At 40.4% G+C, this 27,694-nt stretch overlaps 1 protein-coding gene and 1 long non-coding RNA gene across 3 annotated transcripts in view; one reads left to right on the top strand and one right to left on the bottom strand.

The window, feature by feature from the left end:
- LOC106007249 overlaps nt 1-7,044 on the bottom strand; it is a 91,302-nt gene extending 84,258 nt beyond the window's left edge. The window contains exon 1 of one of the 2 annotated variants that reach the window (XR_001181906.2): nt 6,912-7,032. This is a non-coding gene — a long non-coding RNA (uncharacterized LOC106007249). Of the gene's footprint in view, nt 1-6,911 lie in introns of both variants that reach the window. The other variant, XR_006604253.1, reaches the window with a different exon arrangement.
- Nucleotides 7,045-7,221: 177 nt separating this feature from the next.
- Nucleotides 7,222-25,765, top strand: KICS2 (KICSTOR subunit 2). The gene is made up of 3 exons (XM_004766592.3): nt 7,222-7,456; nt 13,159-13,444; nt 24,812-25,765. The coding sequence occupies exons 1-3, from the start codon at nt 7,222-7,224 to the stop codon at nt 25,626-25,628; spliced, it is 1,338 nt and encodes a 445-aa protein (XP_004766649.1). The 3' UTR covers nt 25,629-25,765.
- Nucleotides 25,766-27,694: the final 1,929 nt, after the last annotated feature.

Below are 27,694 nucleotides of genomic sequence, written 5' to 3' on the forward strand. Positions count from 1 at the left end.
TGACAGACAGAAAGAGATCACAAGTAGGCAGAGAGGCAGGCAGAGAGCCGATGCGGGGCTCGATCCCAGGACCCTGAGATCATGACCTGAGCCAAAGGCAGAGGCTTAACCCACTGAGCCACCCAGCACCCCACCCACTGAACTTTTTATAACGCTGGAAATTCAGGTACAGTGCCATCCAGGATAGTAGCCACTAGCCATGGGTGGCTACTGAGCATTTGAAATGTGCCTAATGCAAATGAAGAACTGAATTCCAAATTTTATTTACTTTCAACTCATTTCAATGTAAATAGCCACATATTGCTAGTGGCTACTAAATATTGGACAATGCAGCTCCGTACCAATATTAGCCAAAAGAACAGATCTGAAATATTCTTTCTCTCTTTAAGCTTGGATTAGTTTCTTAACCCATCACCCTAATACATATATTATATATACATATATATGTATAAATGTATTATCCATATACATATATACATTTATACACATATATACATACACATTATATATTTATACATATCATACACATATATATATGTGTAATCTCCTAATCTTTATTTCAAAGTCATGTTATATTAATATGTGCAGAAAAACAAAATGGGAAGTTAATTAATTGTAACAAAAAGTGGCATGTGTTTTGTGTGTGTGTGTGTGTGTGTGGGAGATGGTTTGCTTTTTTTTTTTTTTTTGGTCAGACTTTTTTTTTTTAAGAATTTATTTATTTTTTTGACAGAGAGAAATCACAAGTAGGCAGAGAGGCAGGCAGAGAGAGGAGGGAAGCAGGCTCCCCACTGAGCAGAGAGCCGGATGTGGGGCTCAATCCCAGGACCCTGAGATCATGACCTGAGTCGAAGGCAGAGGCTTTAACCCACTGAGCCACCCAGGTGCCCCATAGACTTTTTTTTTTTTAAAGTAATCTCTCCACCCAACATGGGGCTCAAATTCACAACCCTGAGATCAAGAATAGCATACTCTTCCAAATGAGACAGCCAGGGGTCCCTGGTCAGACTAGTTTTTATTTTTTTTTTTTTACATACAACAAGGAAGGTAATTTAGCTGAAAGTTAGGTGCTGAAGAGCTATATAATGTATCACTACTTTTCTGGTATTTTTTAGTAAATAATCTGAAAAGAAAATGAAGGAGGTTGTCCCATATCAGATATCTGGTTCCTCTTGGTAAGCCGAAAAAGACTTCTCCCTGAAATCATAACTTTCAACCATTCTGTCAACACAGGAAGGAAGATAGCTACAGAAAAAATTTGAAAATGCCTGAATAACAACGTGGACATCTCTGACCTCTGAGGTGGGAGGCATTCATATGGGGGATAAGTCACTCACAGCATCCATGCTCAAGGCAGGAAAGAGACCCAGATCTTGGTTTGCATCCCAGCCCTGTCAGTTACTGCGTGTATTTTGGACACATTGCTTAATTACTACACAAAGGGTGATAACCACACCTCTGAAGGTTTGTTGGAAGATCACTGAAATGTGCAGCACCTGGCACACAGTAACTGTTAAATCAATGAGCTTTATTATTATGTCAATATTATGTCAAGAAAATAGAACAGCAAAAGGGAAATGAGCCCAAATAATATAAAATCTGTGCAATAATTAACTGGCATAATCATTAAGTTGTAAAATTATTGCTGGTGTATGTTACTGTATGTGTCTATCGACCACACATAAAATTTAGTTCACTCTTTATCAGATAAATGACAAGAACAGATGCTTGAATAAAGGAATGAATCATTACCTTGTCCTCTTGCTAATGTTCTTTTGCCCCCAAAATGCATTGTTACCACTAAAATGGTTTTGTCACTGGTACTGTCACTAGGGAAATTTTCAAAGAAGTTGTAAAGAGCAGTATCAAATCAATAGTCTTGAACAGAATTGTTTTTCTAGACTTAAGAAACTAAAACTAAGATACAACTTTTTTTTAAAGATTTTATTTTTTTAAAAACTTTTTACTTAGGGGCGCCTGGGTGGCTCAGTGGGTTAAAGCCTCTGCCTTCGGCTCAGATCACGGTCCCAGGGTCCTGGGATCGAGCCCCGCATCGGGCTCTCTGCTTGGCGGGAAGCCTGCTTCCTCCTCTCTCTGACTGCCTCTCTGCCTACTTGTAACCTCTGTCTGTCAAATAAATAAATTTTTTAAAAATCTTTAAAAAAAAATTACCTATTTATTTAAGAAGGAGAGAAAGGGCGAGCAGTCACAAGCAAGAGAGCACAAGGGACAGGGAAAGGCAGAGGGAGAGGAGAAGGGAGAGGGAGAGGAAGAAGCAGATTCCCCACTGAGCAGGGAGCATGATGCAGAGATCCATCCCAGGGCTAGGGGGTCATGGCTTGAGCTGAGGGCAGACACTTAACTGACTGAGCCACCCAGGCAATCCTTAAGATTTTATTTTTTAAGCAATCACTACACCCAATGAGGGACTCAAACTTACAACCCTGAGATCAAGAGTCACACGCTTTTCCAAATGAGCCAGACAGAGGCCCCAAGAAACAACTTCTTGAGCAGTATTATAAAGGAACACATATGGGCTTCCATCCTTAGACACTTTTAAGCAGACAATGCTCCAGCCGGAAAAGTCATCCTCATCTGTGGTAGCCAGCCCCCAGGATAGCCTCTACTGACCCTTCCTCCCCAGCACATGCCCTTCATTACTCTCCTGCCCAAATTCAATCCAGGCTGGCCCTGAACATGGCTGACGTGATGTTTGAGTTCCAAGGTTGTGTTATAAAAGGCACTTCAGCTTGTGCTTCGGTCTTTCAGATTGATCACTTGCTCTAGAAGAAGCCAGTTGCCATGCTGTGGGAACACTCAAGCTGTCTGTGGGAAAGCCCATGTGGCCAACAGTCTATGCCAACTTGCCAGACATGCGAGAGAACTGCCTTGGAAGTGGATTCTCCACTCCAGATTAAGTCTTCAGACAACCACAGCCCTCGCCTACACCTGACTGCAATCTTATGAGACTGAAACAGAAATGCCCGGTTGAAACCCACCTGAATTCCTGACTCCAAAATTGACTGAGAAATAATACATGACTTCCATCGTTTGAAGCCACTAAGTTGGTTTTGTTTGTTTGTTTGTTTTTGTTTTTTTGTTTTTTTTAAATATTCTCCAAGCCCAATGTGGGGCTCAAACTCATGCAGCAGGCTCTACTGACTGAGCCAGTCAGGCTCCCCAAATACTTTTTTTTTTTTTAAGATCTTATTTATTTGAGAGAGACAGAGCATGAGCAGAGGGAGGGGGGAAAAGAAGGAAAGACTCCCCTCTGAGTGCAGAGCCAGATGTGGGCTCAATTCTAGGACCCTGAGATCATGACATGAGCTGAAGGCACACTCTTAGCTAACTGAGCCACCCAAATACTTTTTTTTTTTTAAAGTAAACTCTACCCCAATGTGGGGTTTGAACTCATCACCCCAAGATCAAAAATCACAAGCTCTACCGATTAAACCCACCTAGCCCCCTTGGTGTGTACTTCTGGGGTTATTTGATATGCAGCAAAAGATAGCTAACATATCATCAATAACAGCTGTTTTTTTTACTACTGTACAAAGTATCCTGCTTATAGGCTGAACCACATGATCATTCCAGATAACTTCTTTATAGCTTTAATTTTTAACAGGTTGACATGTCATTAACTCTATGTCTTTTCCTATAAAATTCTTTTTTTTTAAAGATTTTATTTATTTGAGAGAGAGAGAGAGCACAAGTAGGCAGAGACAGGCAGAGAGAGAAGGGGAAGCAGGCTCCCCACTGAGCAGAGAGCACAATGCAGGGCTAGATTCCAGGACCCTGAGATCATGACCTGAGCTGAAGGCAGAGGCTTTAACCCACTGAGCTACCCAGGACCCCTTCCTATAAAATTCTTTAAAAAAAATTTGGGGGGGGGGCACCTGGGTGTCAGGTTCTCCCTGTTTGGCTCAGGTCATGATCTCAGGGCTCTGGGATTGAGACCCACCTCGGACTCTGTTCAGCAGGGACTCTACTTCTCCCTCTCACTCCCACTGTGCTCCCCTCCCCCTCTCTCAAAGAAAATCTTAAAAAAAATTTTTAAACAAGATTTTATTCCTTTAGAGAGAGAGCGTGTGGTGGGAGGAGGGAGGGAGAGAGAGTTTCAAGCTGACTTTGCAGTGAGCACAGGGTCCCTTACAGGGTTCAGATCCTATTATCCTGAGATCACAACCTGAGCCAAAACCAAGAGTTGGACGCTTGAATGACTGTGCCTCCCGGGTGCTTCAGCTTTTATTTATTTATACTGGAGAGAGAGTAAGAGGTATGCATATGAGCAGAGGGAAGGACAGGTGGATGGAGAGGAGCTTTTCCTATAAAATTCTTTTTTAATTTTTTTAAGATATTTATTTATTTATTTGACAGAGAGAGAGATCACAAGTAGGCAGAGAGAGAGGAGGAAGCAGGCTCCCTGCCAAGCAGAGAGCCTAATGAGGAACTCGATCCCAGCACCCTGAGATCATGACCTGAGCCAAAGGCAGAGGCTTAACCCACTGAGCCACCCAGGCGACCTCCTATAAAATTCTTACGTGACGGGGCGCCTGGATGGCTCAATGGGTTAAGCCTCTGCTTTTGGTTTGGGTCATGATCTCAGGGTCCTCGGATCAAGCCCTGCATCGGGCTCTCTGCTCAGCGGGGAGCCTGCTTCCGCCTCTCCCTCTCTGCCTGCCTCTCTGCCTACTTGTCATCTCTGTCAAATAAATAAATAAAATCTTTGAAAAACAAATCTTATGTGACAAGGACAATTAGCCAATCAAATATTTAATGAACATCCACTAAGTTATTATTCTAGGCACTGTGCTGATTAAAAGGTATGATAATGTTATTAATAAAAACAATAGTAAAAATAATGACAGACATGAAAACTAAACATGTATTGTCTTAGTGTTCTAGACACTGTACATATATATATACTCTCACTTAAATGTATATTGCCAAATGTTTTGCAATTTTTTATGCAATGTTTTTATGACCAGAAAGGTCATACTAAGTTACACTCCATCTGCAATGTTTAAGAACAAACTCACTGCAGATGTTTATCTACCAGCACTTAAAATTTTTCAAAAAAACCTGATAGGTGAAAAATAGAAGTTTAATCTACATTTCTAGGATTACCAGGTCTTAAAATGTTAAGCACCTTAAAGTTCTGTCTGACATATGTTACGATGTTGGCATTGTGTTTTCTTGACATATTTATAGTCAAGTCAACCTCTTCCTTTGTACTTTCTTCCAACCCTTTCATAACTAAAAGGCTCTTTCCTATCCCTGGATCAATTAAATTTTCACTTGCATTTGTTTCCTAGTTTATGGTTTTATTTTTTACACATGTAGTTGTATTTTGTGGCAGGACATAGGAATTTTTCCCCCCATAATCGCTTCTCCTTCACTATTAAGTTTTTCTTTGCCCACTGATTTCTGATGCCACCTTTATTATCTTAGTAATTCTTATATTACTTGGGTATGGTTGTGAGCTTTATAATCCTTTCTCATTGTCTGTTGGTTTCAATATTATTAGTACTATGCTTTTTAAAAAAAAAAAAGATTATTTATTTATGAGAGACAGCGGGGAGAGAGGCAGAGACAGAGAGAGAGAGAATCCAGTAGACTCCCTGCTGAGCACAGAGCCCACTAAGTGGCTTGTCTCACAACCCTGAGATCATGACGTGAGCCAATATCAAGTATGGTTTAACTGAGTCACCCAGGGGCCCCCATACTACATTTTTTTTTTTATTACTAACTTCTACTCATTCATTAAAAACCATCACATTCTCCTTCTTGGAAGCCTCCCTGATTCTTCCAAAAAGATATGAATGCTGCTTCCTTTTTCACCTTCATAACATAAAATTTTCTCTTGTATCACAGTTAACAGGGTTGATTTTATCCAATTATATTTTTTATTTTATCCAATTATATTTTTGAGAAAATTATATATTTTTATCCAATTATATTTTATTTTTGTATACATTATATTTATACAGTCATTAAAATTTGATTACTGGATTTGCATTAAAAGGTAGTGATGGCAAAACAGGTCTAGCTTGGCAAAAAAACTGAAAACACACAGTTCCTTCATTTCAACAAACATCACTGTGCTACCCCTTCTCAAAAGATTATAAAGGTAAGTGAACCCTAGATTCTGCCTTAGGGAGTTCACCATTAGGGCAAAGAGACATGCGAATATCCAGGATTAAATAGTGTGTCTAGTGTAAAATAATCACACACAAAAAAGGAGAAAAGAAGAAACTGAGCAGGTAGTGGGCAGAGTTTCATTATAGTAGACACAACTATGAGCTGGCTTTATGGTGCTCCTTAAATGTCAAAGGAATTTGTAATTGATTTGAACGACAGTGCATCAGTTTAGAACCTTTAACAGAATTTACATTAATTTAACATTCTTCGGTGCTCGCTTCGGCAGCACATATACTAAAATTTATCCTTCTCTGTAGAACTTTTTAAGGAACCCTAACGTAGTTTGTGTAGCATGGCCAAGCTGAAGAGTTCTGCTTGGAAGCGGTTTCCTTAGCGCGAACGTGAGATGCTTTGCACAGGATACAGGTGGAATAAATGCAAAGTGTGTGACTGCGTGAAAATCAGACATGGGGATAAGATATAAACCTTTACCAGTATCAGGTACTATAATCCACTCACCTGCGTTAGTTTAAAAGCTGGTGATTCCTTGATTAAAAGCTGAGATTAAAAGCCTTGATTAAAAGCTGAGAACTGATTCCTTGTGAAAGGACACAGTTCCAGCCACTAGCTTCAACGCTCAGCGCCCTGGAGGCCCAAGGCAGGCTTAATGCAAGCCCACTCCAGATGACAGAGCAAGAACTACTGACGTCATGTAAGCGTGACGTCACCAGCACTGACGCTGTCTCACAGGGAGGGGCCTCTCAGCTCACCTCAGAACGCAGTCAGGTCCGAGGAGCAGCGAGTTGACTGTCTTGCGTTCTGCCCCAAAGGTCCGAATGGTCAGCGCTGCGCGAACCGAAGAGCCGAAGCCGCTCCGGAGCTAACAACGGGCCATTTCCCTCCTTCCTCGGCCCTCACGGGCCTCCTCTCTAAGGCCCCGGCGCGGTCGAGGGAGCGGCGCGCTCACGAGCCCGTCGCTTGCGGCGGTCACGCGCACGCACGCTGGTGCGCACGTTCCCTGAGAACCCGGAAGTGCGAGGGAGAGGAGAGCCACGTGGGTGGAGCTGGATCCCGGCTCGCATGGGGGAGTCTATCCCGCTGGCCGCCCCGGTCCCGGTGGAACAGGCGGTGCTGGAGACGTTCTTCTCTCACCTGGGTATCTTCTCTTACGACAAGGCCAAGGACAATGTGGACAAGGAACGAGAGGCCAACAAGAGCGCGGGGGGCAGCTGGCTGTCGCTGCTGGCGGCCTTGGCCCACCTGGCCGCGGCCGAGAAGGTCTATCACAGCCTCACCTACCTGGGGCAAAAACTAGGTACCTCCGCCCCGCCCCCCGTGCCCTTTGAGGAGGAAGGAAAGGGGGTATATTCTCCGACCGGCCGTGGCTTGGGTTCCCTGTCTCACTCCTAGCCTCAGGCTCAACTTGGCACTCCCAGATCTCCTCCCACCGTTCCCTTCCTCCCCTCGGCTTCCACAAGCCCCGCCCACCGGCCTCTGCTGCTGATAGATTGGCCGCGGGGTTGGATGCTCTTTTCAGGGCTGTGTCTCAAATCGAAGGGTGTATCCATTTGGCTCAGTGCATGGATTGGTGCCATAAATGAAAAGTTAAGCAGACTGTGTGTCTTCGCTCTTCTGACCAGTGACAACTGTGGCCAGAAGAGCAAAACTTGGCAATACAACCTAGTTAGAATTAATGAACACTTTTGTCTGGCCTCTTGAAGTTAAGGCCCCTGCGAGTTACAGATAGAGTCCTACCCTTTCTAGGCCGTCAATAAATATTTAGTGGATGAGGAAATAAATGAATACTGGAGAGGAAAGGCAAGAAATATGCCTAACACTAGCAAGAGGGGACTTAAGGGGAAAATGGTAAACACTCCTATCATTCCATCATAAATCTTGGCCCTGAAAATAAGATGCAAGAGCTGATTCAACCGATTTTCACTAGTAGAAACAATTAGTATGAGTAGATCAGAAGGAAATAAAATATGTGAAAGCCAAGGGTATGCATATAAGGTATTACTACTTACAATTACCAACAACAATCAATATGAATCCCAGAGCTTTTAAAGTTAGTATTTTGGCCCATTTTTAGACCCTTTAATTATCAGAAGCACAGAGTCTGGTATGAATGAAGAACACATATATGCAATAAAGAATAGAAAGGTAAAGTTGAGTGCAGATTCCATTTTGATATTTAGGGCCCCATTTCTTTGTATGGCCTGAAGGTGGCCATGTACATATTGCTTTCAGTAAATACCCAAAGGGCAGGGCTTTCTGAAATCTTAACTTCTGCCTTAGCTGTTTAAATAATTTGTTTAGTACGTTGACTTACCGGCAAAGTGCTTAGATAGAATAGAATAGAATACCGTGTGTATTTTTTCCACCCCTTTTTACAGTGGCAGTTCTCACAAATTTGCAGTTGCTGTTGAAATGTTATTATTCCCCTTTCTACAGATTAGCAAATTGTTTATGCGCACTTGTGTAGGTAGGTGACAGGTCTCAAACCAGAATACCTGCCTTTGAACTGTCAGATTGTGTTTTTATACGTATGATTTATTCTTAAAAATTGCTGTATTATAATTTAAAAATAGGTTGTATATACAGTTGACCCTTGAATAGGGGTTTGAATTGCATGGATCCACTAATACATGGATTTTTTTATAAATACAGTACAGTAAATGTATTTCTCATCCTTCATGATTATCTTAACATTTTCTTTTCTCTAGCTTACCTTACTATAAGAATATAATATATATAATACATATAACATATAGCATATGTGTTAATCTATTGTTTATGTTATCAGTAAGGCCTCAAGTTGACAATAAGCTATTAGTAATTAAATTTGGGGGGAATCAAAAGTTGTACTCGGATTTTTGACTGCCGGGGTAGGTCAGCTCCCTAACACCCCCTCCACCACTCCTGGCATTGTTCAGGGGCCAGCTGTATTTGGAAATGGGGAGAATTCTGGCTGTAAAATTGAAGGTGGGTAATTTTCTGGCAGTTTTAGTTGTTTTTAGATCCTGTCACCTCATGAAGAATGGTGATTGGTCCCAGTCCCATGATTCTTAAGTTTGTTTAAGCTCATCTATGAGAATTTGATGAAGCCCATAGACATATATGGAATATATATGGGAAATAGAATTTTACATTTAATCCGCGAGGGTTCAGTTGGATTTCCTAAAGCCTATTGATGGACCCCAATTTAAAAATCTGTTATGCCAGTTTAAGGTGTGTGTGTCTGGTTTCAGGTAAACAGAACTGCCCTGTGTGTAAGAGCACGTGTGAGATCATCACTGTCTCTGCCTTGGGTTCTGTGAAATGGCCCTCATTATGTATATGCGCTGCCGAAGCCAGCACTAGCCCTCATTATGTAAAGTCATTAGTTCTGCATAGACCCCCAGTTTGCATGGATGAGCCTTAAGCCTGCACCTTGAAATTGACCCAGGAGCAATTTATACTATGAAACATGCCCAGGCATGGTTCTGCTCCCAGGTGATCTGTGACTTCTAAGTGAATGTTCCTGAGAATGGCATGTTTAACTTTAATGCCTCATTAACTTATTCACATGTATAGTAAATGTAAGTTCCAGATTTTAAATTTTAACTTTGCATCTTGGAGTTTTTTGATACTGGAAGTATCAAAATATCAGTGATATTAACATGCTTATGACTTTGTGACTTTTTTCTTGAAAACTTGTGAAAAAATTTTTCTGTTGCCACTTAAGACATTTCCACTTTCTTCAAATATTTGCTAATTAGAATGTATTTTTTTTAAGCAAAACAAAAAGTTTTATGTGTATTTTTAAACATTTAAAACATGGTCCAAGAAAGTGAGTCTTTCTGACTCACTCTTGTGACTGGTTGTTGATCAGAGACCTTGGCAGTGAATCCTGATTATAGATGCCTGTATGGGCAAACACTTTAGGCAAAGGACAGACCTGACAGGGAGACTTCTGCTCCTGTATTGGCTCAGTTCTGAAAAACTCTGGGTGGGCCCCTTATCTTAGAACTTTCTCTTTCTTTTGAGGGAAGAATATACCTGTTTGGGGAAGGATCAGTGATAAAAATATGCCATCTCAATGCTTTTGGAGGTTTTTAGGTCATACTTTCTCCCTTTTTGTTTAATTATTAGAGAGTTTTCTCAGTCTCTGGTTGCTAGAATTTAGCATGGTAGAAAATGACTTGAGAACCCGTGTTTATAAATTATCATTAACAATAAGTTGTGGGATAAAATACTCAATTAGACATTTTACATACTCCTTTAAGTATACTTATTACTTGAAATTTCATTATGTGAGATGGACTCCTGAAATCTTGGGAAATAATGAGGATTCAATACATAGAAGCTTCTGAAAATAATTCAAAATAATCATACTTTATAAATCCAAAAAATTGTAAAGAGGGAGATGTCTGGTGTCTCTGCTTTCCTTCCAGTAAGAAGGAAAGCCAGTCTCCATTGGATATTCCTAACCAGGGTAGTCAACAAGTAGAACTGTGCTCCTCAGAGCTTTGAGAAAAGAGACCTGTTCAGAAGAAATTTCATCAGTGGTCTCTCCCATCCTTGTATCAAGTGTTACTTGGGTTTCGCTACTAGTGATTGATGTTTACTGATAAGTTTTTCAGGGTATTCTTTGTGTTTCCACTCCCTCAGATAAGAGTTATCTGATGAGCAAAGGTATTCCTTTTTCACCCAGAGTTAAAATTGTCACCAAGGCCACCCTATTAACAGCAGAGGTGAGTACACAGTTGAGGTCACCTAGCTAGCTATCTATGAAGTAGGTAGCTATTCTTTTTTATAGTACATGAAGCTCCTAATTTACCATAGAGTTTTAGAAGTCCAATTAGTAGTATTTAGAATTTTCTTACATCAGTTATAAATGGAAGGACAAGGGATTAGTGATGGAATACTCACTTTGCTCCAGGCACATTACATACCAAATGGCATTTTATTTTGTCTTCTTGGCTCTATTACTAGTTTCATGTTAAAAACAACTAAGGCTCAGAGTGGCTAAGTCATTGGCACATTACACAGCTTCTAAGTTCAGAAGCTGGAATTTGGAACTAAATTGGTCAGACTTCCAGAGCTTTTAGGTTTTTTGGTGGTGGTGGTTTTTGTTTTTTTTTTTTTAAGATTTTATTTTTTAAGTAATCTGTACACCCAATGTGTGGCTCAAACTCACAACCCTGAGACCAAGAGTTGCACACTCTGCTGACTGAGCCAGCCAGGCGCCCCATAGATTTTGCATGGTACTCTCATCTTGTTACCTACCTAACCTAAGAGAATTTTTTCCTAAACTTGGGCACAGAGGTCTATTTATTCCATACGGTTGCCCCACAAAATCTGTAAGGTTAGACTGAAGATAGACAGGGAGGGAGGGCAAACCCTTTAGGGTACAGTCCTGGGTGGGATGTGACTGCTGGGGTCAACCCAGCTGTATCACGTGGCTTTTGCGGCTCTTAGTAGGAGAAATGATTTGAATGCAGGTTACTTTGTTTAGGCAGTATATTGAAGGAAACATTTTTAAAATAATAAGAGTTTGTGGAATAAGTAGTAAGTAGGGTGACCAACCTTCTAGGTTTGCTTGGTGCCAGGGGTTGGGGGGTGTTCCCAGGACATGGGACTAAGTCTGGTTTTCCAAGACACCAGGTTTTCAGTGCTAAAACCTAGAAAGCCCTGGGTAGACTGAGACAAGGTGGTCACAGTGGTAGGAAAGTTTGAAATACAAACTGGGTCGTGAATTAGAACATTGTGAAATGATTGATTTGTTAAGGGGATATTTTACAAATGCCTTGATGTGTTTAGAATAGTAATAAATTTATTCATGAAAGCATCCTGTGTATATCAAGAGAAAATTTAAACTGTCATCCATCTCTTGGGTTTTATTTATATATTTCTAATATATAAATATTAGATATTAGATAATATTAGATAAATATATAACATATATTTCTATATAAATATTTTTGTTTATATATTTCTAATTTATGTATCTCTAAGAATTACTGTTTTAAACTTGCCCTGTTTCTTTTCATTCTTCTAATGTCTTGCCTGTGACCCTTTCTTTAGTGGGGTACAGAATTGCTTAAGAAAACATGTACAAACCTGGCTCTATAATAGAAATCAAGTTAATCATGTATTAATACAGAGCAAGGAAATGATGTCTTGGCCACTTGATCCTTTTTAACTGTTGAAAGGAATGTATTTGGTCTTTTTTTTTTTCCTGATTTCCTTTGGAACCCCTGAGTTACAACAACAGTTACTATAATTGCTTCCTGCTCTTAATCATTCACAAAGTGGTGCTTGCTTTATTATAACCTAAAGTGTCAACCTTGTCAAGAGTATTAAAGATTTCTGGGTGCCTGGCTGGCTCATTCAGAGGAGCGTGCAATTCTTGATCTCAGGATTGTGAGTTCAAGCCCCATGTTGGGTTTAGAGCTAACTTAAAAACAGAAAGAAAAAAAAAGTACTACAGATTTCCTTTTTTCTGCTGGGATCCCAGTAGTCTGTGTTCTTGTGTAAGGGAAATACATGTCTGTATATTTTCCATTTTCTGGTATGGCTTAGAAGATAAGATTCAAAGGAAAAAGCAACTCTAATGCAGGAATAACAACAGTGTTTTCCAATTAGGTATTCTCTTTTGTTTTAAGTACATGTCTAGGGAAGAAAGCAATTTAGCTCCAGGTAGATGGTACCTGCTAGGTCAATTATCTCTGAAATAAATATGAATCCTCATTGAAATGGGATAAGGGAGAGTTGATACCTGGTTAAAGAAATCATACACAGGTCTGTTGTTACACTAATGAGTTGCACCAGACATTCATTTCTTATTCCTCAGTGAAATTATGAATCACAAAATATTTAAATTCCAATCACAGGAGTCAGAGAATATGGTAGATGATATTAACTCCCTGAGCTCAACAGACTCCACTCCTTTCCTTTTGGATGCTGGGAGGTGTTTGGTCCTTCTGGGTTCTCTTCCTCACTTGTTAAGTGCTAATGTCATTTGCCTCCCAGGGGGCCAGTCCTTCTTCAGCCGGAAGGATTCCATCCGAACCATCTACACGTCCCTGCACAACGAGCTCAAGAAGGTGGTGACTGGCCGGAGTGCCCTGGGTGGGACCGCCCCCCACGTGGAGGAACTACTTTCCCACCTGTCAGAGCAGCTCTGCTTCTTCGTTCAGGCCCGGATGGAGATCGCAGACTTCTATGAGAAGATGTACACCCTCAGCCCCCAGAAGTTCATCAACGCTGAGGAGCTTGTTGGCCTCTTGGACGCCATCCTCAAGAAGTACAGCTCCAGGTGAGTGTAGGTGAGGAGGGAGGAAGGGACACACACAGCAGCCTCACACACACACACACACCCCGACACACGAGCTCCCTCCCTGCACTCTTATGAAGAAAATCTATGATGAAATGACTGCAAAGGGAAGAAATAGTCATTTTACAATATTTTTAAAAGATTTTATTTATTTATTTGACAGAGATCACAAGTAGGCAGAGAGGCAGGCAGAGAGAGAGGAAGGGAAGCAGGCTCCCTGCTGAGCAGAGAGCCCAATTTGGGGCTCTATCCCAGGACCCCAAGATCATGACCTGAGCTGAAGGCAGAGGCTCTAACCCACTGAGCCACCCAGGCACCCCTTCATTTTACATTTTATACATATTAATTAAGCAACAGGTGAACATTAGTTACCTTCTTTGGGCTTCATTAACACCATGCTGGGTGGATACTTCTTTAAGCAATGGCCAAAGACCAAGAATGAAGTCATCCTTAAAAGATGTATTATAACTGATTTTGCTGCTTATGAAAGAGTTCACACAAGGGGAGAATTGTATATAAAATAATGTGGGGGTTTTTTGTTTTTTACTAAACCATTATTCAAATAAATGTCCCTTTCAAAGTAATCATCTTGGTGAGTTACCCACTTAGTCCTCAGATGTAACCATTATTTACCATGGGTTGGAAACTTCTTCATAATCGCTCTCAGTGCCTGTGGCATAGTTCTGGTTTTGTTTTAAACTTTCTCAGTGGAGACAGGTATCTGTGTTTTTGAGGAGGGCATACTTAAATTTTTTTTAATAATCAAAAGGCTATTTGTAGCCAATTTAATTTTTTTTAAAAGATGTCGATTAGCTGGAAAATTTGTATTTGAAGGAAATTGCTACTTTTACTTAAAAAAAAAATTAGCCCGGCTCTTATGTATTCCTCAATGCCTGAACCAAAAAACAGTATGCAAGGAATTTGAGAAGTACTGCAGGTTATTATTCAGCTGTAGAAAGGAATGAAGTATGGATACAGGCTACAACATGCATGGACCAGTTACAAAAGATATCATATTCTGTCATTCCAGTTACAGGAAATGTCCAGAATTAAGCAAAGTCATAAACACAGAAAATAGATTATAAATTACAGACTCGGAAAATTTTTGTCAGGAATTAAGGGGGAAGGTGAGAGTGGGGAAGTGACTACTCATGGGTAGAGGGTTCCGTTTTTGGGGGGGTCACGAGACTATTCTCAAATTAGATAGTGGTGATGGTTGCACAACTCTGACTATACTAAAACCATTGAATTCTATACGGTAAAAAGTATACTTATGTATCGAGTTAAGTAGTAAAGCTATTATGAAAAAAGAAATAAACAAAGCTGTGCAAGGAACACACAAACATCCTTCCCCTGGACTCATATTATTAAATGTTGCCATGTTTGCTCTCTTTCTCTCTGTATATAATTTTATTCCCCACTCTCTGAATTGTTTGGAAGTTAGATGCAAACATCATGACACTCTATGCCCAAATACTTTGAATTGTATCTTCTAAGAATTAAACAAAACTGTAGCATAGTTTTCCTACTCAGGAAATTTAGCACTAATTTTTTTTTCTACTATCAGCAGTAAATAGTATTTAGATTTTCCCAATTGTCTCCAAAATGTCCTCTGTATTATTTTTTATTGTCATATATTTTCTGTTTTTATGATATATTTTGGATTTTTGTTTTATCTATTTTTACTGGGTAATACATTAATATGGCTCAAAATTTATAATGTATGAAATAATACATAGTGAAAAGTGCCCCTTTTCTTCATCTACCTAATTCCTTTCCTAAGAGGCAGTGAATGTTGTTGGTTTTTGGTTTTTTTTTTTAAAGATTTTATTTATTTAACAGAGAGAGAGAGTACAAGCAGGGGGAATAGCAGGCTGAGCACACAGAGGGGGAAGCAGGCTCTCTGCTGGAGTGAGGAGCCCAATGTGAGACTCAATCCTAGGACGCTAGGATCATGACCTGAGCTGAATGTGGATGCTTAACCAACTGAGCCACCCAGGCATCCCAGTGAATGTTGTTTTAGCAAGTTCTTCCTGTCATTCTTGAGAGATAGTCTGTGCATATGAATATACATGTTTTCTTTTTTTAAAACAAATTTTTCATGTTAACCAGTTTTCTGTGTTTGGAACTATTTTATTTCTTCCTCAAACTTGATTGGTACATTTTTTTAAATAAAATAATGTTTTGAAATGCAAAGACAAAAATACTATTGGAGATATGATTCTTACAGGGAATCTCATGTGGTGATTCCCAAATACTAACTTGGCAGTAATTTGTTGAACGGTTTGGGAAACGTAAAAGAAAGAACTAAACTTGCCCCTTGTCCCCTCCCTGCCCTTTTCCCTGAGGTAACTAAGAGTTAGTGATTCTCAATTGGGTGCCCAGAAACCTATATGTTTTAAAAGTTCCGGGGCGCCTTGGTGCCTCAGTTGTTGGGCTTCTGCCTTCGGCTCAGGTCATGATCCTGGGGCCCTGGGATCAAGCCCCCATCGGGCTCCCTCTCCCACTCTCCGGGCTTGTGTTCACTCTCTCGCTGTGTATCTCTCTGTTAAATAAATAAATAAAATCTTTAAAAAATAAATAAAATAAAATAAAATAAAAGTTCCCTGTGATATTGAAAATAGTCTCCATGAAAAAAAAATTGTTTTGATAAATAAGAGAAAGATACCAACACTGGGATATACTAGGTATTGAACCTTAACTGTGTGTGTGCATGTGCGTGTGTATGTCTTACAGGAATGATTATTACTATTTAACTATTTTCATTTTTAGTTGATTAGGTTTGTGATCTATCCCATTTGCACCTTATTTGAAACATCCCACTTCCCAGACCTTTGGGATTTCTTCCATTTTCTTGCAAAAGCCCAGTTTTCATTCTTGGAGCTTTTAGGGCAGTACTTGGCTATACCAGGTACTGAGTGGACACTGATGGAATTGATGGAGCCGGGGGCAGGATCACCCAAGATCAAGGTGTTTTCATCTGTCTGCCCATACTGCCTTTATCTATTTAAAGGGAATTATTGATTATAAATACATCCAACCCTAAAAATTATCTTAATTAGAAACCTGAGGTAATTTGAACAACATAAATTCCTTAGTTAAAAAATTCTGAGAAGTTGAAATTCTGTATAATTTGTTGATTTGGGGGGGAGGAGGTGCAATTATTTTAGGTATAAATTAACATACTTTGCTTTTGCCAGGATAATATCCTTTATTTCTATAGGCCTTTTTATTTCTTCTTCATAATATCCTTTTTTCTGTAGACCTTTCTTCTCCTCCTCCTTCTCCTTTTCTGTAGACCTTTTGATTTGGCATCTGTGCTATACCAAACATGTTTCTTTCATGGTTCCAGTGTTCTAGAGAAGTAATTCATATTTTGTATTCTCTTCTATTGAAAGAGTAAATCCTTTCCCCAAATGACCCAGTTTATCTTTCAGGAAATGTTTATTCACCCCAGTATATCTGATCCATGTCAGAACGCTTCTCTATCTCGTGAGTTGTTTGTCTTTCAAATGATGAAATGCTTTTGCAGTAAAGAATTTACAAGCATAATGTATATCATGGAGTAGCCCTGATTTGAGATGCAGATTCTGTGTGCGTTACTGCAAAGGCCAGTCTGCTTTCAGAGATGAAATGGGAAACACGTTTTGTTTTTTTCCTTTGGAAGGCAGTTGTATTCAGAGTAGAACAGTATTAAAGGTTTCCTCCTTTGGCAAACTTATTACATTATTAAGCAAACGTAAATTATTGCTTATGAACCACAGTCATTGAGATGCTTCATTTCAAATTGAATAATTAACATTAATCATTTTTACAGTTTCCACTGTGTGCCCTTAGAAGGAAAAATATGAATTTAGCTCATACAGGATCAGGGTGTCTACTATTCCTTGAATACTTTTGAGGAGAGGTAGAACTTGGTGTGTTGTTTTTGTTTTTGTTTTGTTTTATTTCCAGAGAAAACATCAATGGAACATTTTTTGATTCTGTAGAATTCATTTTGAATTTACTTAACTCTTTTGTACAGTGAGCATAAAAGAAGATTCTGGTTAATTTTTCTATTTCATAGTTAAACAAAGCTGGAAGATGGGTTATAAATGCAAAATATTTACTCTCCTAAGTTGAGAGTAATTCTTAGTAATTCTTTTAAAGAAGTAATTCTTTTAAAGAAGCAAGAGCTTATTCATTCCAGACAGCTTTTAAAAATCCCTCTGATGGGGGCGCCAGGGTGGCGCAGTAGGTTAAGCACCAGACTCTTGGTTTCAGCTCTAGTAGTGATCTCCACTGGGCTGTAAGATTGCCCCTGCCCCTGCATCAGGCTCTGCGCTCAGCAGGAGACTGCTAAGGACTCTTCCTCTCCCTCTGCTCCTCCGTGCCCTGTGCTAGCATGTGCACTCTCTCTCAAATAAATAAATAAATCTTTTAAAAATAAAGAATCCCTCTCAGGTGGCAATAATATACCATTAAATGACTTATATCCTGTAACCATGACTTTACAGATAGATTTTAAAGAACTTTTTTTTTTTTTAAGATTTTATTTATTTATTTGAATGACAGAGATCAAAAGTAGGCAGAGAGAGGGGAAGGGAAGCAGGCCCCCTGCTGGGCTCGATCCCAGGTGGGATCATGACCTGAGCCAAAGGCAGAGGCTTTAACCCACTCAGCTACCCAGGCACCCCTGAAGAACTTGTTTTTAAAGATTTTACTTTTTTTATTTTAAAAGATTTTACTTATTTGAGAGAGAGCATGCGTGAAATGGAGGGAGAGAGAGAGAGAAAGGAAGAGAGGAAGGCAGAGGGAGAGGGAGACTCCCCGCTGAGCAAGAAGCCAAATGTGGGACTTGATCCCAGGACCCTGGGATCATGACCTGAGCTGAAGGCAGCCGCTTAACCCACTGAGCCACGCAGGCATCCTTAAAGATTTTACTTTTAAGTACTGTCTACACCCAGTGTGAGGCTCAGACTTAAAATCCTGAGACCAAGAGTTATACTCTCCACCAACTGAGCAAGCCAGGCATCCCAGAGAACACTTTTAAAAATTGAGTTACATAAAGTTTCTGTTTGCATTTTAGGGAGCACAGTTTTTTGATCTGAATGCTTCAGATGACAGGATTCTCACCAAGGGCAGAACTGTGATTTATTTAGGCCTTGTGCCCTTTTTCGTTCAAGAAAAGATTTGTGATGATAAGTGAAATAAACTGTTAGTTGTGCGTGTATAGTTCAACAAGGTGACTTTCCGCCCACTGAAAATTTCCTAAGGAAAACCAACCAGAGTGCCATTTCTGCAGGACACAGTCTACGCTAGGCATTCGGCATGTCTGAATCTTAACAGCCTTGCCCCGGCCCATCTTTTCAAATTTATCTAAGGCCCATCAAATGCTTTAAATTGTACCCAAAGTCTTGGTAAAATGAAAGAAGCTTCAAAGAGAAATTTTTGAGGATTTTAAGCAGGAGCCAAAAAAAAAAATCCATAACCTAATGTGTTCCCCCATAAGTATTTGCCATTTCCTACTTTGGTTCATTATTTCTTTTGCCTAGAATGTCCTTGAACTCGGAGGGGAGGAAAAATACCTTTTCTTCTGCCCTTCTAAACTCAATGGGGAAGGGGGAGGCTTTAACAAAAGACAAACTACCAAGAGAAAAACATTCCAGTGTATTTAATTTTTACATGTTAAGGAAGCATTCACAAAATAGAGTTTTTATGGTAGGTTTTATTGAAAAACAAAATTCAGCTGAGTCCATTTGAAGATGTCAGAGTTGTGGGAAAATGTGCCAGGATGAAAAAAGGTCTGAGCTAAGTGTCTAAGCTGGGGGAAGCAGCAAGGCCTGTTCTTTCAGATTCCTCTCTGTGTCCCTTGTGTTTGGAGATAAGGATGCTTCCTTCCTTAGAATAGGGGGAAAGGCACATTTCTCTTGAGGGTTTTATGACCTGATTCAGGGAAGGGTCAGGAAATCTTTCCTACACTTATTTCTCAAATTCATTCAACTTAAAACAAACAGTCAGTATACAAGATGCCATATTTGGGGGTAGTATGTTCTGAAGCCCATCACATTGTCATATCATATCATATCAGTTGCTGTTGCCACAATCATTCTTTTTTTTTTTTTTTTTTTTAAAGAATTTATTTGATAGACAGATCACAAATGGGCAGAGAGGCAGGCAGAGACAGAGAGTGGGGGAAGCAGGCTCCCAGCTGAGCAGAGAGCCTGATGTGGGGCTTGATCCCAGGATCCTGGCATCATGACCTGAACCAAAGGCAGAGGCTTTAACCCACTGAGCCACCCAGGCGCCCCTGCCACAATCATTCTGTATAACAGACCACCGAGCGTACAGGCTTGCAAGTCTACTGGAAGTTGGCCTGACAGGCCTGGCTTAGCTGAGTAGCTCTGCTTAACACTCTTGGTCTCACTGGGCTTGGCTTAGTACTGTGAGCTCTGGGCTTGGTCTGTTTCTTCCGAGCCCAAGATTAGTGGGGAGCCAGCCACCCAGTGGCTCTGGCCCAAGTGCAAAAGAACAAGCCCAACCAAGCTCATTTTCAGCATCAGATCTGTTAACACCCTCTTGACAAGAGCGAGTCACATGACCCAGTCTGTAGTCCAGGCATGGGAAAGTACTCTTCATCTCAGGGGAAGACCTGCAGAGTCACATGGCAGAGGGTCTGGAATCAGGGGTGATTAAGAATGCAGCCAGAATGGACATCGGGGAAGGTATGTACTATGGTGAGTGCTGTGAAGTGTGTAAACCTGGCGATTCACAGACTATACCCCTGGGGCTAATAATACATTATATGTTAATAAAAAATTTAAAAATTAAAAAAAAGAAAAAAAAAGAATGCAGCCAGAAATTTACTCCTCTTTACATGGCCAAGTCCTAGCTGCTTTTGAAGCTGTATGGCTCAATTCAAATTCTGTCTTCCTTATAGCCAGCATAATCTTTCAACCAAAAGAAATTGCTCCTTTTTCTAAAATCTTATTTTATTTTGCACCTCCCATAAGAGATGTGTTAACTTCCAACTTGTATCCACCATAAGTACCTCCTCCTACCTTGGGAAGTCTGTAAGGCAAACCTTTGGCTAATGCATCTTTATATCTTCAGTGTATTTGTATCTAAAAACTAATAAAAACTTTAAGTGAGAAGAGACTATAGTGGTTTTTTTTTTATTATAGTAAAATATACATAACATAAAATATACCGTTTTGGGGGCACCTGGGTGGCTCAGTGGGTTAAAGCCTCTGCCTTCGGCTCAGGTCATGATCCCAGGGGTCCTGGGATAGAGCCCCGAATCGGGCTCTCTGCTCAGCAGGGAGCCTGCTTCCTCCTCTCTCTCTGCCTGTCTCTCTGCCTACTTGTGATCTCTGTCAAATAAATGAAATATTCTTTTAAAAATACCATTTTAAGTGTATAGTTCTGTGGCATTTAGTACATTCACGTTATGTTACATATTTGGCTTTTTTTTTTTTTAAGATTTTGTTTATTTATTTGACAGAGATCACAAGTAGGCAGAGAGGCAGGCAGAGAGAGAGGAGGAAGCAGGCTCCCCACTGAGCAGAGAGCCCGATTCGGGGCTCAATCCCAGGACCTTGGGATCATGACCTGAGCCGAAGGCAGAGGCTTTAACCCACTGAGCCACCCAGGTGCCCCTACATATTTGTTTTCAGTTGTTTTAATCTGACTTCTCACATGTATGGCACCTGGATAATTCTTTTGGAAGGAACTCCTTGATGTAGATTTGTGAAAGAGAGTTTTCTCTCTCTCTCTCTAGACCCATTTCTTTCTTTTGGCTTTTTTTCTTTTAGAGCAGATGTTCTCTGCAAATAGTTGTCAATTTATTCTGAATTCAGACTCTTACAAGCTTGCTGCCATAGTTGAGGTGTGTATTTTTGGATTACAACAATTTAACAGATCCCCCTATAGTGTGAGTTGTAAATGGGTATGAGGCACAGAGCATTAATGGAAAGGGGGGAAATGATACATCATAATGCTAATCTCAGAGTCTTGGCAGAATAAAATTAACATGAATTTTTAGCTCTTCTTAAGGATGAAAAATAGCTTCGACATTCACATTCATCCTAATAAATGTTGAACATTTAAACACTTTTAGTGTATGTTTATGGAAGAGCTTGTTCAGAATTCTTTCTGGAAATTTGTACGAAGAATTAATGTTCTTTCAAGAAAGTTGTATATAAATGATGATTTCCAGTGAAGCAGAAAAATAACTTAGAGTATTGTTATTTGTAGTAGAATTTTCTTCAATCTCGTACCGTTTTCCTGTTATTGAAAGTCTTACTGTGTTCCAAGTTCCTTGGCAGATTTTCTTGATACCCATTATTATAGAATCTTGTGATGCTTTATGGTCGTTAAGTGTCAAAGGTCCTAAAGGCCAAGGAGGTAGAAGCATTTTTTACAATTCAAAGATTTTGAAACGTGCTACAGTGAAGTTGTGTGTGTACATATGTATTACATATGTATTAGACTTTCTCTTCTCTTTTTTTTAAAGATTTTATTTATTTATTTGTCAGAGAGAGAGAGAGCGCGAGTGAGCATGAGCAGGGGGAGTGGCAGAGGGAAAGGGAGAAGCAGGCTCCCTGCTGAGTAAGGAGTCCAGTGTGGGCCTGGATCCAGGACCCTGGGATCACAACTTGAGTTGAAGGCAGATGCTTAACCAACTGAGCCACCCTGGTGTCCCTGTATTAGACTTTCTTAATGTTTATTTCAAAGCAGGTAATGTTTGAAGGGTCCAAAGTAGTTAATCTCATCATATGAGCTAGAGAGTTTAAAATCCAGTTTATCTTTCTGATTTTTTAAAAATAGTTATTTATTTATTTTGGAGAAGCAGAGAGTGTAAGACAGAGAGTAGGGGGAGGTTTAGAGGGAGAGAAGCTTTAAGCAGACTCTCTTCTGAGCACAAGAGTCTGATGTGGGGCTTGATCTCACGACCCTGAGATCATGACCTGAGCTGAAATCAAGAGTTCAACACTTAAGTGACTAAGCTATAAGGGCACCCCTATCTTTCCGATTCTTTGAATGTATTATTAGACTGAGACCCTCCACCCATGTTTTAGCTTTTCCTCTTAAGGGATATTGAAGGTAAAATGATGGTAATAGAAAAAAAAAATGTGTGGTCATGTAATTATATCCTTATCACATGGTAATGAGTTTCTGTCTTATAATATCTAATTTAGTATGGGCTCTCTAATTAATGTTTAATAATCTCTCTAATGTTTAAATGGATTTTTTAACTCCAGCTATATTTGTGATGATTTTTTTTTTTTAACTTCTTCATTGATAAACCAGCATTTTCCTTTTCAGCTGGGGCCAAAACAGCCACATGAGAAGATTCTGTCTTGTTGACAGTGAAGCAATTAACTTACATGGGTTTGGGCCTGTAAATAATCTCCCATGGTGCCTGGGGCATAAGATATGCTCAGTAAATGCTAGATCTTGCCCACATATTGAAAACAGGGTCCCTTGCAGATGCTTCGGGTCTTTGGGAAGAGTATAGGGGCTTGGTGTTGGCTCCTTGAGAAGGAGGGTGTACCAGGCCAGGCAGACACTCAAACCGCCCCAGCCCCGCCCCCGCATTTCTCAGAAGCCGCAGCCTAACCAAGCAAGCTCTTAAGTGGTCCATACAAGGACTCTCCTTACCCACTGTTACAGAATTTCATTTAGATCACAAACAACAGAGGCAGAAAGTAGGATTCAAATCATAACATAGTTGGTTGCCATGTTTACGGACTCTCTGAATCTCTAGTATGTGCCATATGTTCTAAAGATAAAGGAGCGAAGGGAGTAAGCAGCTTTTCCTTCTCCTCAGGGAGGAGCTCAGACCAAAGGAGACCATATGTCCCATAAATTCTGTGATGAAGCTACTCAAGTGGAAAACAGGTATTAAGAAACTAAAGGATTCGGGGTGCCTGGGTGGCTCAGTGGCTTAAGCCTCTGCCTTCAACTCAGGTCATGATCTCAGGGTCCTGGGATCGAGCCCCACATTAGGCTCTCTGCTCAGCAGGGAGCCTGCTTCCCCACCCACCCACCCCCTCACCCCCCGCTTGCCTCTCTGCCTACTTGTGATCTCTGTCTGTCAAACAAATAAATAAAATCTTGGGGGGAAAAAAAAATTAGAGGATATGGTCACCTGACTCAGTCTGGAGAACAGAGAAGACATCTCTAAGGAAATGACTTTGAAGAGGAGACCTGAAACACCAGAAAGAATGTGCTCTCACTTGCCTCATGTTCTCTGCACTTGGACTTTCCCTTTTCTTCCTGGAAGGGAGATACTCCCACATCCTCTCCCCTCCTGCTACCCGATATTACTGTTAGCAGTGAATTTGAAAAAAATGTTTTACAGATAGCAGGTAGCAATCCATGAGTCATAAAGTTAATTCAGTGAGTAGTAATCCAATTTTAAACATAAATGTTGAAATGTTAGATATTTTTTATTTAGCTCCCATTTTTTTTAAGGTTTTATTTATTTATTTGACAGAGACAGAGCACAAGCTGGGGGAGCAGCAGGCAGAGGGAGAAGCAGGCTCCCTGCTGAGCTAGGAGCTCCATGTGGGGCTTAATCCCTGGACCCTGGGATCATGACCTGAGTTGAAGGCAGATGCTTAACTGCCTGAGTCACACAGGCCCCCCATCCTTTTTTTTTTTTCTTTAAGTGCAGCTAAATATGAAGAAAATTCGAAAAACTAGGATTGAATAAGGGCTTACCTTGTGGAATTACCACAATACCTTGTGGAGTTACTATGAACGTTAAGTAAGTTTACATGTGTTCCATACACGTTTAAGAGATTTTAGTGACTCTTTTTTCTCCTCTGCCTCTTTAGGATCACATCTTGGAAAAAGGATGCCTTGTTTTGATGATTATGTTAGTTTTACAATTTCCAGAATAAATAAAATAGGTTCAGAAAAAAGTACAGCTCATTTCTTTGTATTTGAAAGGAAGGTAGTCCCTACTCTCATTTTTTGTTTCAACACCAGGCGATTTCCATAGGAGGATGTGATGCTGACATAATTCTGAGATGGTGAAGTTATGTCAGAAATTTTTATTTATCTTTAAATCTGTTGTTTATTTTTTAAGATAAATAAGTAATTTATTAATGAGTGATCCACACAGGGCATGGGCCTACTGTGGGGCTTTAACTCATGACCCTGAGATCAAGACCGAGCTGAGATCAAGAGTCGGATGCTTAACTGACTGGCACCCCAGACCAGCTTTTCAAATGAATCAACATGGAGCCCTTCAGTCATTCCTTTCCCTACTTCCAAACGGAGTATTATTTGTGTATTGTTTGAAAATTCCATGTGGAATAACATTTCTACTTATTTCTATTAATTTCCCTTCCCCTCTAGATTTCACCACCCCATCCTCAGTCCTTTGGAAAGCAGTTTCCAGCTGGAAGTGGACGTCCTGAGTCATCTCCTGAAGGCCCAGGCTCAGGTCTCGGAGTGGAAGTTCCTCCCGTCCCTGGTGAACTTGCACAGCGCTCACACCAAGCTGCAGACTTGGGGCCAGATCTTTGAAAAGCAGCGGGAGACCAAGAAACATCTGTTTGGAGGGCAATCTCAGAAGGCAGTTCAGCCCCCACACCTTTTCCTCTGGCTGATGAAACTCAAAAACATGCTTCTTGCCAAGTTTAGCTTTTACTTTCACGAGGCACTGAGCCGGCAAACGACTGCTTCAGAAATGAAAACGTTAACTGCAAAAGCCAACCCAGACTTTTTTGGAAAGATTTCCAGCTTCATCAGGAAGTACGACGCTGCCAATGTGTCCTTAATCTTTGACAACCGAGGTTCTGAGAGCTTTCAGGGTCACGGCTATCACCACCCCCATTCCTACAGAGAGGCCCCTAAGGGTGTGGACCAGTATCCAGCTGTGGTGTCTCTGCCCAGCGACAGGCCCGTCATGCACTGGCCCAATGTCATCATGATCATGACAGACCGCATGTCCGAACTGAACAGCTTGGAGAAGGTGGTCCACTTCTATGATGACAAAGTTCAGAGCACCTACTTCCTAACCCGCCCGGAACCTCACTTTACCATTGTCGTCATCTTTGAATCAAAGAAATCTGAAAGAGACTCCCACTTTATTTCCTTCCTCAATGAGCTCTCACTGGCCCTCAAGAACCCCAAAGTTTTTGCGAGTCTGAAGCCTGGCTCCAAAGGCTAGCAGGTGGTTTGTGTGAAAGGTTCGCAAGACTGGAAGGTGTGTTCCTAATTGCTCTAATGATCTGCTGTGGTCTGTGATTAGAGTTTCCATCCATTCTTGCTTCTTTCAGAGCTAAATTAAAGACAAATCCTCCCTAATTGTGTTGCACACTTTCTAAGCAATTAAGGCCAATTGAATTAAGTGTCCAAAGAGTAATCTAGGAAGTGATCATGGCTACAATTGATGTTGTAGCCATGGTACAGCAGAGGACCTGCAGCATTTTCTCCTATTTTCCTGTTTCACGTAGACTGAATATTTATTAGCCTTTGGCTTTTCTTTGCACCTGTTTTACATTGTTCTAATCTTTGTTTAATGCGATTCCAAACGCCTTCTCCTCTGCCTCCTTGCAGGACCAGTAAATGGGGTAAGATAGTAAATGCCCTTTTCAGAATGGTATGTTTTCTATATCATAAATTAGCAAGTTAACATGAAATTAGTTTTATGTTTCTCATCCACTAATTAATATTTTGGATACCAAAATCAGTGTCTTGGTGAGAAATTTCTGTCAGTTATGGAAATTGAAGGTGAATCAGAATGGTCGCATAGCATCAGTTCTAACAGTTCAGAAGGCTCCCATGTCTACTTTAACAGTCACGGGTTCTTTGGGGGTGATCTATACACATAACTGCATTTGCATTTACCCTTATAAATCAGAGCGACTCTTTCACTCTGAAAGTTAGCATAAGCCATAACATGGGGTTTCTTCACTCCTCCCCATGTCATCTACTTGGCTTTCTGTTTTTCACCTTTCTCCTGAGACGTATGTTCAAGTTTGGCTCCACTCCCTGCTTATTCTTAGGCTGAAAAACCATGTAGTCTTCATTTTTCAGCCACTTTTAGACATTCTTGCAACTTAGTCTGCTTTTCTAATATAAGAATGGTGGTATCAATACCTTGTACTTGCTAAACATCAATTGTGCATTCAAAAGACCTCTTCATAGTTGAGTAATCCAATCAGTACTTAATTTAAACATCTCTGAACTTGGGTTTCAAGACTGTCTCCTCCAGATTATCCTCAGAAGCAGTGATACATCTTAACACGTGCTGCCTTAACACTTTCCTTCGGTGGGTGTTCATGGGGACGTAGATGGACCCGTGAAGGCTTAACGGGCTATGGGGAATTTCACTTCTAGGTTATTGATTTAGAATAAAAATAAGCCACAAAGAGTCACTGAGTTTTTACTATTTGTTGGTTCCTTCAGTGCTTGTATGCAGTGTAATGATTGGCTTGTCCAGTTTATCATGATCGCACAGAGCCAAGGTTTCCCCAGGCTGTTCCAGCGGGGGAGCTGGCGCTGGGCAGAGCTGCTCCCAGCCTGGACCGGGAGGCCTGCCCACCTCCGGCGGGACTATGTGCTGGAAGGACCTACTGGCCTATTTTCTATTTCTTTTCTTTTTCTTTTTTTTTTTAAATCAAAGTCATATATATAAAAAGCCAGTTTGCTTTAAATAGAAAGTAGTGATTCTGCATTTTATTCACTCAGGTTCCATAAAAATCTGAACAACATCGAACTTACATAAAAAATTGAAAACTGGAACTAAAAAGTCAAATCGTTTTTCTTCCCTTTTGCGCTTTGCCAAGAAGCTGAAAAGTACTCCTTGGTGTTCATGTATTATTTTTTGTCCTAGATAATACCATTAGCCTTAAGGATGTGGTCTCCCATGTACCCAAAAGAAATACGCTTCAGTGGAGCATGGAGGAAGAGTGTAAATAAAACTTGTATATAATATTTAAATAACCAATCCTTGTCTAGAACATATTTGAAATGTATATTTATTTTTAAACATATTTTGGTTCAAGCCAAGAAACAAAGTGATTCTACGCTGAGATTTGTTCTCTAAATCAGTAAAGAAATGACCCATAAAGTCTGTATTTTGCTAAATGGAAGAGTAAATCCGCATATTATCTGCAGACTGTTTACTTTGAAATTGTTTCAAAACCACAACTTGATGCGTTTTTACGTGTAACTGGAAGTGTGGGCCATGCTTACTGAGATTGCCAACATGTCCATCAAGGAGGGTTCCTT

Source organism: Mustela putorius, unplaced genomic scaffold, assembly GCF_011764305.1.
Source record: "Mustela putorius furo isolate JIRA1106 unplaced genomic scaffold, ASM1176430v1.1 tig00003988_pilon_pilon_pilon, whole genome shotgun sequence".
NCBI classification, from domain to species: Eukaryota; Metazoa; Chordata; class Mammalia; order Carnivora; family Mustelidae; genus Mustela; species Mustela putorius.